General features: G+C 35.5%; 3 protein-coding genes across 3 annotated transcripts in view; all 3 read left to right on the plus strand.

Annotated features, from left to right (window-relative positions):
- LOC111432771 (TMV resistance protein N-like) overlaps nt 1-13,102 on the plus strand; it is a 59,693-nt gene that overhangs the window by 45,256 nt on the left and 1,335 nt on the right. The gene's annotated exons all lie outside the window — the stretch shown is intronic.
- The window catches only part of LOC111432772 (TMV resistance protein N-like), a 28,412-nt gene continuing 25,356 nt past the window's right edge, over nt 10,047-13,102 (plus strand). The window contains exon 1 of the mRNA XM_023069717.1: nt 10,047-10,167. Coding sequence (XP_022925485.1) covers nt 10,137-10,167 — 31 coding nt within the window. The 5' untranslated portion in view covers nt 10,047-10,136. The remainder of the gene's footprint in view (nt 10,168-13,102) is intronic.
- On the plus strand, nt 11,533-12,476 carry LOC111432773 (disease resistance-like protein CSA1). The gene has a single exon (XM_023069718.1). The coding sequence runs from the start codon at nt 11,534-11,536 to the stop codon at nt 12,335-12,337; it is 804 nt and encodes a 267-aa protein (XP_022925486.1). The 5' UTR covers nt 11,533; the 3' UTR covers nt 12,338-12,476.

Below are 13,102 nucleotides of genomic sequence, written 5' to 3' on the forward strand. Positions count from 1 at the left end.
TAATTAAACTTTGAATTTAAAAAAAAAAAAAAAACTTTATAAAAAAAAATAGTTAAAATAATAATATTAATTAATTAATTAAACTTTGAATTTAAAAAAAAAAAAAAAATCATTCCCCGCCTCTCTCCACTAAGTCTACAAATAGATTTAGAGATTTTTGTTAGTTATTACGTTAAAATCCTATCTCAGATTTCCTTTTCATTTATAGTCATGGTGATAAGAAATTAATTTAGGATCAAATCTTCTTTCCTATCTTTAACCGTCTGTAATAATCAAATCCATATACAATTATTAGATTTTTGTTAGCATTTTAATTATACAAAATAAGGTTATAAGTTAGATTCAATAAAATTCTAGGTGGCAAATCTATAAACTAAAAGATCGTAGCAGCCTGTACTTAAAATTGGTCAGTAATATCAGCTTACACAATTCAAAAACCTATTTACAGAATGAAAAAGATTAGAGAGAGAGGGAGGGAGATTGAGGAAAGATTTGTTAAATAGTATTTAACAATAAAAGGAAATATCAGACGGCAGTGAGCTCCTTTCAATTTTAAAACCTATTTATCAAATGAAAAAGATTAGGGAGAGAGGAAGAGAGAGTAACGAAAGATTTGTTAAACAGTATTTAACAATAAAAGAAAATATGAGACGGCAGTGAGCTCCTTTCAATTTTGTATAACAGAAAACATTCAGAATTTTCATCAGAGCGGAGTGAGCTTCTTTAAATTTTGTCCAACAGAAAAGATCAGAATTTTAAGATGGCCAATGTAAATTAGAGTAATAATTTTATAGAGATAAAACTTGAAACTGATGTCATGAGCTCATATAGGTTGACTCGGATTTCAAAGGACGGAATCAAACTTTCATTAAAGATATATTTGTGACAACGACTTAAGCTATTCAGGTAAGTGACCTTACTATCGGCATGGTTATATTTGATGTTGACACGTGCCCTGTGGTTATGTATGTGTCATATATATTGATGTGTGAATTGTTTGTGAGTCGATATGCTTCCTATATGTTATGTTATGTTATAATATGTGGTTTGTATGCTAGATTATTGTGCTTAAGTACGAAATCATGTGAACGTGAATGTATGTTATTTATACTGCTTAGTTGATGTGATATGAATGCATGTGACGATATGTGACCTTTGTATGATTATGGCTTGTTGTATGAGTATTGGAATGTAACTTAATGAATTGTATGACATGAAATACGGTAAATTGCATGATACATAACCCCGCTAGGAATATGTATGATATGTAACGAAATGAGAATGAGAATGTAAGCATGAAAACGTGACACGGGGTTATGTTCATTAAATGATGACTGTAGGACTAGTAGGACCTCATGCATATTGTGTGATCATGCATATGGGGGGATACCCCTATCCCATCACGAGGGTACGGACACGTACATCCAAATGGTAGGACAACGATCGTTATGCCCTGCATAGCGCTGCCGTGACGGTTTTAGTTTTAACGGGTCCCGGTGGGCCCCCAGAGCATGCCCACCGGCTAGGGATAGTGGCCCAGCGGTGTGTGAACTAGCTGGTGAGCCCATACTCGCACGTATGGGCTGCGTGTAGAGTATTATATGGTACACATCCACGATTACCTGTTAGGATTACACCGTAGGGAAAACGAAACGAAACGAATCGAAATGAAATGAAACGAAACGAAACGAAACGAAAGATAGGTCCCATCATTTCATTGCATGTTATTGTTGCATTTAACCCCAATAGTGGGGTCACTTACTAAGTATTTCTTTAAATACTCAAGCCATGTGCTACTACATTTTTCAGGTTAAGACAAGGCATTCCTGTACGGCTGACGACGGCATCGCAACTCAAGATCATGGCACATGCATAGGATAGTGGCATTTATATTCTTAGACTTAGGATAGAATAGGATGTTTTAAACTTAAACGCTTATTTATTTTATTTCGAGTCTTTTGTTGTGTCGTTTTAAAGATGTTTTCGAAACACGTAAGTCCATGGTTGTGTTTTAAGATAAAGGTTATGTTTATGTTATTTAAATGAAGTCTTCCGCATTCAATTTTTATGGTATGTATACGTAGCGACCTTAAATTAAGTAGAAAATTTTGGGTCGTTACACCTGTCCTTCGACTTTGCAGATCACAGCTTCATATCCAAGTTGATTGCATTTGGAGCATTTGGCGTTAGGTCTTCTCCAACACTTGTATGGTGGATGACCTTTCTTCTCACAATGGTGGCAAGGTGGATAGGATTTTTTGAAACCTTCTCCTTTTGTCTTCTGATAATTGGCTGATGAATCTCCATACATCAATTTATTTTTGAAGTTTTTATTGTTTTTATACCTGCTGCTGTCTTGATGCTTAACAAGTAAGGCACCTTCAATCACCCCTTCTTGCCTCATAGACCTCCTTTGCTCTTGTGCTTGTAAAGCATTCAAGAGTTCTGTAAGAGAAATCTTTGACAGGTCTTTGGTGTTCTCGAAAGTAGTAATGGTGGGTTCAAACTTCTCTGGAACAGTGACTAGCAGCTTTTCAACGATCCTAGAATCATTTAATACAGAACCAAGCAATCTCACCTTGTTGGCGATGTTGAGAAGTCTGTCAGAGTACTCTTTCACCGACTCTGACTTCTTCATCTTCTGCAACTCGAAATCCCTAATCAAATTCAGGACTTTCATTCCACAAATCCTCTCATCTCCTTCATATTCAGCCTTGAGATAATCCCAGATTTCTTTTGCTGTTTTGAGGGACATTATTTGCATGAAGATCATTTGAGATACAGCGACAAATAGGCAAGCTTTTGCCTTTGATTTTCTTGTCTTCTTTTCCTTCTGTATTTTGATTTGTGCTACAGTAGGATTTTCTGGAAGCGGAGGGACCTCGTAATCCTCTTCTATTGCTTGCCAAAGATCCAAGGCCTCCAAATAAGTCTCCATACGAACTGCTCACATTTGATAATTGTCTCCATCGAAGGCTGGTGGTGCAACAACGGAAAAACTGGATTCTCCTCCCATTTTGATCTCACAGATCCCTTAAGAAGATAGCTCTGATACCAATTGTTAGTGAAAGAGGGAGTGATTGAATGATTGATAAGAATTTTGAATTATGAAGAGAAAGAATGCTCTATATATATACAAAGAATATAAAAAGATATTTAGAAAATCTACCTAAAAATCTGCATAAAATCTGGTAACAAACCCGTAAACAAATCAAAACAAAATCTAATCAAATCAAAAGTAAATCAAATCAAAACTAAATCTAACTCCTAACGGAGATTTAGTTAGATACTATCTGACAGCAATCTAAACAAATACGTGATCTTTAACAATTTGAAATAATGAATTTATAAAGATTCTTTGTCACGACTCAAATTTTGAGTGTTCGAAAAAAAACCAAGTCGAGACTGACAAACTTTGCAATGAAGACATGTGGGATTGGAACAATGAAAATTACAATAAAATTTTGCTTCATTTAAAAGCAATACACTATGTATTAAAGCTAATGTAAAGTGGTTACAAGTACATATGTATTATGTTGTTGTTTACGAAAAAGAGGATGTGTTTAGGATACAAAAATACATGATATGACACTATAGAATGTAGACACAATTGACGTCTCTGGTCGACTCTTCTCTATGACGTTCGAGCTCCCAAACACCCCCTTGCCTCGACCAACAAAATCATTCACCTGAAAAATAAATGTAGGAAGACGTGAGTATGAAATTATACCTAGTAAGTAACCTATTTGTAGACTCTTATTGTATCCTCGAATTAGTAGGAGACCACGGGCTATCATTTTGGGTTTAGGTGTACAACTCTTGTCACTCACAGACTTAGGTAGCTAGTTTAGCTTACACAGTAGTTAATCGATGTCTTGGGTTGAGGCGCTACCTCATAGAACTCTCTCTCTAATGGGGGTAGTATGGTAGTGCTAGCAGGCTCGTCATCGGTGGGAGCTTAGCTGAAAAACTCATCCCATAGTACCATATAGTCACCCAAAGTTGGGGGAGCAACCCCCTATGCATGCCAGCTCCCATGACTACCCACATGATCCACGTCCCCCCATAGAACAAAGTTTTCCAATACGGTAATACAATAGAACTATTAGGTCAAACATCCCTAGCCGGCCATTAAGGGTGTACATGGGTTGGGCTGAGGAAATTTTTTGAACCAACCCAAAGTTTGGGTTGGTTAGATTGTTAACCTAACCCAACTCAAAATTGTTTCACAACCCAACCCTCTATTTTTAGGTTGGGTTGGGGTTGTTCGAAAAAATATTTTATTAAAGTGAAAAGTATTTTATTTTCACCTCTTTTGAATGTCGGGAATGTCAGAATTAGTGCAACTTACTACTCGTTGAATTAGTCAAAGTTGTTGAGTTATTCATCCTTATTAGGAGTCAACCTGAATGATGTATTTCATATGAGTCTTTGGAGTTATTTATAGGATTTATTTCAGTTTAAATAGAAGCCTTAGGCTAAGTAAAACACAGCTACAGTACAACACTTCATTATTTTAGTTGTCTCTGTATTATCTTCTTTGAGTAATAATAATTTCATATTTATTCACAGTTTTGAGCGTGATATATTGTGATAGTTGGTATCAGAGCCAAGTTGGTACGATTTGATATTATTACTCAATGAGATGAATGGTGGAAGTGCTTCTATGAGCGTAGCTATGGAAAATCTTGTTGACAATAATTATAATTATTGAAAGTTATGTATGGAAGCTTATCTACAGGGACAAGATTTGTAGGATTTAATTGAATGTGATGACACAGAAATTCCATTAGACACTCCACAAATGTTGAGTTGCGCCGAAAATGGAAGATCAAATGTGGAAAAACCTTAAAAACCTTCAAAAGTTGTTCACTAAGAAAAATACAGCTCGATTGCAATTTGTAGAGAATGAACTAGCTGTGATAACTCAAGGTAATTTTTCTATTGAAGAATATTTCTTGAAAGTGAAAAATCTATGTTCTGAAATTTCAGAATTAGATGCTGAGGAGCCAATGAGTGATACTCGATTACGGTGTTATCTTATTTGTGGATTACGAAAAGAATTTATGCCCTTTGTTTTCTCAATACAAGGGTGGGCAAATCAGCCTATAGTAATTGAACTAGAGAATCTTCTTTCCAATCAGGAAGTCTTGATTAAGCAAATGACTAGCAGGAACGAGTTTTCCCCAAAGTCAGAAGATGTGTTGTATGTCAAAGATCAAAGGAGACAAAATTTTCATTCAAAGCATTCATCAAGCAATGCGAATCAATTCAGAAGTGAGGACTCGTCAAAGAAGCCATTTAAAGCTTGTTACAGGTGTAGAAAACCTGACCATTTTAAATAAGATTGTCAAGTGAAAGTGGTGTGTCTGTTGTGCGCTGAAAGCGGAACAAATGTACTCACAACACCAAAGTTACTCAAGACATACAATGTGACACCCAAAACTTGATGATTTCAACAGCAGAAAGAATGACATTATATAGCCTCCTGTTAAACCTAAAAATATATGCTAAATTAACAAGCCTAAAAATATGAGCAAGAATAGGTCCTAAAGAATATGACTTATGATAGTTTACAACCATCTCCATCTTGTCATAAGATCTCCAAGTTCATAACTGATTTGGTTGCTACCACATCAACACACTACTCCTTCCTTCCGACGTTGATGAAATCCAAACAATGCTAGAACTTTTCACGAGCGATCACCTTTGTCAACATATCAGCAGGGTTATCAGCAGTTCCAATTTTTAATAAACGAATATCCCCTTTGCTAATAATTTCTCGAATAAAGTAAAAACGAACATCAATATGTTTTGTACGAGCATGATGGACTTGATTTTTTGACAAACAAATAGTGCTCTGGCTATCACAAAACACGTCTATATGTTCCTGCAAAATACCCAAGTCATTGATTAAACCATGCATCCAAATAGCTTCTTTAAAAGCTTTTGTTACTACCATATACCCTGCTTCGGTGGTAGACTGCAATGTTGAACGCCAACAAACAGGTCCACCAGCCATAGTAAATAAATAACCCGTAGTAGATCGTCACTTATCCAAATCACCAGCATAATCAGAATCCACATAACTAGCTACGCGATTGTCAAGATTAAACATTTCTTGTTTTTGAAACTTAATACCAACATCAATAGTACCAAGGATGTACCTAAGAATCCATTTGACAGCCTGCCAATTCTCTTCTTTGGGGAGTTCCAAAATTTGTCGAACTACTCAAATAATATCTACGTTAGAAAAAACAAAAATACGGATGAAAACAGTGTCAAAACCGGAGTTAAAATGGATGAATTACACAAAAAGAGCTCAACCCAATCAAACGGCATTGGGCCGGCCGTCGCAGGCTGGGCCCCTACTAGGCCGCGCGTCTCGATGATTTGGATAAAAAGGGTGACAGAACTTCAAAAAATAAAAAGAAAATGAAGAAGAGTGGAAGGACTGCTCAAGAAGAAGATGATTAGTAGACCCTCCTCTTTCTTCAGAAGAGGCCAAAGTTGAGAACCCACCTGACCTTGTAACGCTTCTTGATGCATCAGCTGAAAAAGAAGCTGAAGAAGAGAGCACAGAAATGGCTGCAGCTGGGAAGAAAAAAAGTGTAAGAAAAAGGAAAGAGAAAAAGAGAAACTCCTAAAGAAGAAACAAGAAGGCAAGCTGTCAACAGGGAAACAAAATGAAGTTTGAAGTAAGGCTCTCGGAGTTATTGAGAAATAAGCTTGCACGAAGGGAGGAGGCCGTCACAATTAGTGCAACTTACTACTAGTTGAATGAGTCAAGTTTCTAGGAGTTATTTATAGGATTTATTTCAGTTTAAATAGGAGCCTTACGCTTAGTAAAACACAAACACAGTCATTATTTTAGCTTGTCTCTGTATTATCTAATTTGAGTAATAATAATTTTATATTTATTCACACTTTTGAGCATTGAGATATTGTGACAGAGACAACCAACTACAAGTGCTAAACGCCATGGACTCTATAAGACAAGGCTCAACTGAGTGTTGAGGACGACGTTGAAAAAAATGAGACAACCGACTATCAAGTGCTTGAAACAAGAGTTAAGACTCAATCCTAGAACAAACTGGTCACTAAACCCAAGAGCCGACTGGCTACTGAACCGAGGAACTGAGCATTGTGTTGACTATGTTGGATGTGACCCTTGATCGAAATTATGTCGAAACAAGTAAAAGAGGCAAAGGAACACCTTGAGGGGAGAGATCTTTTGGAGAAAAGAAAGCTTAAGTACTTAGCTTTTCACTTTTGTTTGTTGTTTTTGTTGTGAAAAAGCATAATCTCATGAGTATTTATAGTGGAGAAAGCACTAACTAGTTTTCTAAACTTTCTTCTCAAGATAATAACCACTAACGACTTTCTTCTCAAGATAAGAACCTCTAACGATCTTTCTAATTGACGCATAAAACTTAGTCCACAACCACAAAACTTGGTCCATAATTTGGCAGCTACTGCCAATTCTCCTATAATTGCTCTATAAGTTATAACTTATTCTACTAAGTACTGACAATTCTCGTAAGGTTGCTCTATAAGTTAATCATTTATTCTACAAGGTCAAGTTTATAAACTCACAATCTCCTCCGTGAACTTGACATTGTTCAAGATTGTTGGAAATTGCCCACGATCGAAATATGTCGAAACAAATAATGGAAGCGGAAGAACAACATGATGGGAGAGAGCTTTTGAATAGAGGAACCCTTAAGTACGTATGGTTTATTCTATTTTTTTGTTGTTGAAATAATATACATCTCACGATTATTTACGGTGGAGATTGCACAACTCATCTCATAAACTTCTTCCTCAAGTTCCTAATCTTTCTCCTAAAATTAAGCTACTACTATAAAATCTTTTTAATCCATCTCCTAACTTTCAAATCAATAACTACTAAATCTTCCTGATATCTCCTAAACTTTCAAATCAATAAGTACTGAATAATTATCCTAAAGTTCTCTAGGTTAATAACTTATTTTTGTAAGTCAAGCTTATTAACTCACAAAGATTCTTCATTCTCAGGAATTTCCGTATCTCTGCAAACTTAACCTTTGCTAGGTCCTTGATTAGAATATCTGCACGTTGCTCTCTAGTGCATACAAACTCCACAAAGATTTTTTTCTTCTCAACACACTCACAAATGAAGTGGAAGCTAATGTTAATGTGTTTACTGCGTCTGTGAAACACTGGATTCTTCATCAGTGCGATCACAAATATGTTGTAGACGAAAAGACTGTAAATCTTGTTGCAAAAAACAGTACATTTATTCCTCATTTTAATTGTTGTATATATAACACAAACCTACGCTAAAAATGACCTAAGTGGCCTATGCTAAACTTGCCCCCACTCTCCTCTAAATATGGAAGCATGTTGGAAGAAAAACGTGAATAAACTAAATAAAGAAAAAAAGAAAAATCACAAGGCTTTTATCTGACTCAGACTACACCATCTTTTGGCTTCTGTCATGAAGATTTTTAATATATGGTTTTGGAGTCCATGTGTTGTACAACCGAGGATTCTTAAGTACTCGAAGTGAGGTATCTTGTCGAATCATGCTTCGTAGGGGCTGCAAGTGTCCAACGCCTTTATCGATAAACGATTTAGAAGATAAACCGCATGTCGTATTGCTTCGACTCAGAAAATTGTTGGAACTTGCATACTCTTGAATAAGCTTCTTGTAGTGTTCATTATAGTTCGATTTCTTCATTCGACCACACCGTTTTGTTATGGACTATACGGTGCGGTGAGTTGACGATTGATACCTTCTTCTTCACAAAACATTGAGAAGTTCTGGGATAAGAACTCTCCCGCTCCCTAGGTTTGCAAGGTTTTCAACTTGTGATCAGACTAGTTCTCAATGAGTTTTTTGAATTTCTTGAACGCACCTGACGCCTCTCTTTATTTATTATTTTTTTTTTTTTTTGAGCATGTACACGGCAACCCAATTACTATAATAAAAATATTTATTTATGTTTATAGATAAAATAATCAAAAGGACAAAATAAAAAAATAAAAAAGACAAAATTTATTGTTTTTTTTTTCCACAAATCAATAATAGAAAAAGGACAAGTAGGGAAGGGAAAGTGAGTTGAATTATTAAAGCCCCAAAGGCTTTGAGGGTTGTGCAGATCAGACCAAACCCAAAGGCTGCTTTATTCTTTTGGTTCAACTGGTACATGGAAATTCAACGTGTTCACATGTTTGGAAGAATATGCTATAAATGAAATAAAATAAAGATAGAGGGGATGTCTTCAATGATATAATTAGGTAAAAACATCGGGACCTCGTGCATAAAAATATGCCACATGCACCGAAATATTTTCCCTTATAATGAATACGAATGCATACATTAAGAAAAGAAAAATGTTCATCGTGTTCCTTCTAGGTATCCAGCAATAGCACCAAAGACGCTAGCCTAACCCGTACGAGTCCTAGTAGGTGTAAAAGAAAAATGTTCATCATGTTCCTTATGGGTCCATATTTGCACATATGGGTCGTATGTAAAGTAGTAAATCTATACATCCGATGACCCGGATTAAAAAGTTGCCTAAGTGAATACGATTTTAAATGATGGACCGAATAGTAGAGTCACATTATTGGAATTATTGAAATATATTTTATATAGTTGTAATCCATTAAAATTTTTTTTCCTTATTTTCAGGATTTGGGTTAATAGTATGTTTGATATATTTTGTCTTATCTCTAAGATTTAGTCGGTATCTGTTATCCAATTTAAACGTTGTTAACATTAATGAATATTGGACTTTTGATCCCACCTATGTTTTTGGGACTTTCGATCCCACTTCTGTTCCTCATTTTTAATATGATATCAGAGCATCATTCTTAACACACATGCTACTCTTATATATTCAAGTGAAGGTGTCGGTTGACGACCACACTACATTAAAGATCATGGAACCTACCTAAAGTATTTATATTTATTTTTAGTTGACTTTACGACTTATCCTATTAAGTCGTCTACTTATCGTTTTTTCTCCATAAATGAAAGAAGGATTAGTAGGGAAGGGAAAGCGAGTTGAATTATTAAAGGCCCTTTAGATAGAGAGAAGTCTCACACACAACACATTTGGTTTGAAGGCTGCTCAGATCAGACCAAACCCATGATGCTTTCTTCTTCTTCTTCTTCAAATGGTAAATGGAAATACAATGTGTTCTTGAGCTTCAGAGGGGAAGACACCCGCGGCGGCTTCACAGATCATCTCTACAAAGCCTTAATACACCAAGGAATCTCCACCTTCAGAGACGAAGGCGAGATCGAAGAAGGCGCCGACATTTCTACCGATCTGTCGGCCGCCATTGAAGCATCCAGAATCGCGCTCGTTGTGGTTTCAGAAAACTACGGTTCGTCAAGGTGGTGCCTTGAGGAGCTGGATAAGATCTTTGAGTGCCACCAAAGGCTTGGGATGCTGGTGTTGCCAATCTTTTATAAAGTGGATCCTTCTCATGTTCGGAAGCAGACAGGAACATTTGCAGAAGCTTTTGCTAAACATGAACTCAGATTTGGAGAACATAACCCCAACATCCAGAAATGGAGGCACCTTCTTACACACCTCGCCAACCTCAAAGCTTGGCTTTCCCAACCTTGGTAACAAAATCAATTTCTTCCAATTTTTTTATGTCTTCTTCATTAAAAATAAATAAATAAAATAAATAAATAAATAAATTAACATAAGCAAGTTCATTGGTAAAGTTTACAAGTATGATATTTAAGCGAGTTCATAGAAATTTATAGAATTATTGTAGCGAGTTGGCCAAACAATTAGGGGAAGTCGTTCATCAATCGTCTTCATTTCTGAATCTTTTTCATAATTTTTACTTTTACCTTTTAACCAAATTTCTTTAAACTAATTTTATAGATTGGATTAGGTAGGTTCAAAATTTTTACATTAACTACTAGTCATTTGGATTGGGTAGGGTTGAAATTTTTTTTAGGACCAATTCGAAAGTTGTCGGTTGATTGGGTTGATGACCGGACTAACTCAAATAGAGTTCACAATACCCGATCTCTATTTTGGGGTTGACCCGATCAAAAAATTGTTAACTCCCAAATCCACTCGAATTTTCAATTTTTCAAAAGTTCAATCAAATCCAAAACGAAGAAAAATCTAACACAACTCAGCTTTTTATGATTTGAGTTGGATAGTTTGGGTTAGTCGAATTTTCATCGTTGACATTATCTTCAAACAATGAGTGACGTTGTAGGCAGCCATAATCTTATCACAAAACAATATCGTTGACTCGCTACATAAAATAATAAATAACTTTTTTTTTGTCCCCCACCTCCCAATTATAAAATTTTATTAGCATTTCCTATTTTTCTCTCTATTTATTATTATTATTAATTTTTTTTTTAAATAAAAAATTTGGTCGACAGGACAATTTAATTTATTTATTTATTATTTTATTTTTTTTAACATGATCAACTTGAAAATAGGGCTGTACTCACTTTCATAATATGATAATTCTATTAATTAACCTAATCAATTATAAATCTATGATGATAGAAATAGGTAAACAATCTACCTATTTGATTAGCTATATTTACAAATCAATTTATGTTATGGTTGCCTATAACATTACTTATTTACTTGTGCTCCATTTTGTTGGGCTTAGGACACATGAATCAAAAGTTATAGAAGAAATTACAACCATCCTATGGAATAGAATCAAGCCAACTTTGAAAGTCACTCAAGAACACCAATTAGTTGGAATCAATCCTAAACTAACCAAACTTTCTTCTCTTTTGAATCCTAACTCCGATGAGGATGTGATATGGGTAGGAATTCATGGAATGGGTGGCATTGGTAAGACAACAATAGCTAGGGTTTGTTACGAGCGAATTCGCGACAAATTCGAAGCTCATTGCTTCATCTCTAATGTTCAAGAGAAATTTGAAACCTCTTGTCTTCCATATTTACAAAGCCAACTCCTTTCAAGGATGTTTTCAATTAAAAACAACGACATATGGGATGTTGACGAAGGAATTGTTATGATAAATCAAGCGATTTTACGAAAAAAGATTCTTCTTGTCCTAGATAATGTGAATTGTTCAGACCAAATCACGGAATTGATTCCAAACAAAGACTCTTTTGGAGATGGCAGTAGAATCATTATCACAACAAGAAACGCAAATTTACTTTCCAACGAGTTGGAAGTGAAAAGAATTTTTAAAATGGAAGAACTTACAACCGAGGAAGCCCTTCATCTCCTTAATTTGAGTGCTTGTGCAAAAGAAGATTGCTTAGAACCCTCCAAGATCATTGTCAAGATAGTGGGAGGCCACCCTCTTGCACTCAAATGATTGGGATCATCTCTAAGAAACAAAGATTTGAGGGTTTGGAAGTATGTGATAGAAGAGCTTGAATGACAAAGTTTTTAAGTGTCTTAAAGTAAGCTATGATGGGTTAGATGAGTGGGAGAAAGAGATATTTCTAGACGTTGCTTGCTTCTTCAAGGGGAAGAGAAACGAGCTTGTAGAAGAGATTCTACATGATTGTGGTTTCCATGCCAAAACAAGGGTTGATCGTCTCATTCAAAAATCTCTCTTAACTCTCTCTTGTGACAATGAATTGAGGATGCATGATTTATTGCAAGAAATGGGTCGAAAAATTGTTCGTCATAAACCTATTCAAGATCGACTATGGCGCCAGAAGGATACTAAAAGCATGGTAAGATATATTGTCGTTCTGTTTGGAGTGACTTTCTAAATTCTTAAAAACATTGAAAAATCATTAACTTGATTTGGTGTGATGTGAATTCAGGTTAGAGAAGCATCGGTTGAAAGCATATTATTCAAGTCGACAAAAAACGTTGTGGAGTTTCCAATTTCGTTCTCAAGAATGCACCAACTAAGACTGCTTAATTTTCAGAATGTGAGGCTGAAAAATGAGTTGGAATATTGCATTCCAAGTGAGTTGAGATATTTGAAGTGGAAAGGATATCCCATGGAGATTTTGGTATTGAATTCTGAAGAATATAAGCTTATTAAGCTTCACATGTGCCACAGCAATTTGAAGCAATTTTGGCATGGAGAAAAGGTAGCAATCTCATACTATATGTGTACCCA

This window comes from Cucurbita moschata, unplaced genomic scaffold (genome assembly GCF_002738365.1).
Source record: "Cucurbita moschata cultivar Rifu unplaced genomic scaffold, Cmos_1.0 Cmo_Scf00040, whole genome shotgun sequence".
Taxonomy (NCBI): domain Eukaryota; kingdom Viridiplantae; phylum Streptophyta; class Magnoliopsida; order Cucurbitales; family Cucurbitaceae; genus Cucurbita; species Cucurbita moschata.

Coding starts and splice junctions, on each gene's coding strand:
- LOC111432773 (XM_023069718.1), top strand. CDS start 11,534: ATGATAGAAATAGGTAAACAATCTACCTATTTGATTAGCTATATTTAC.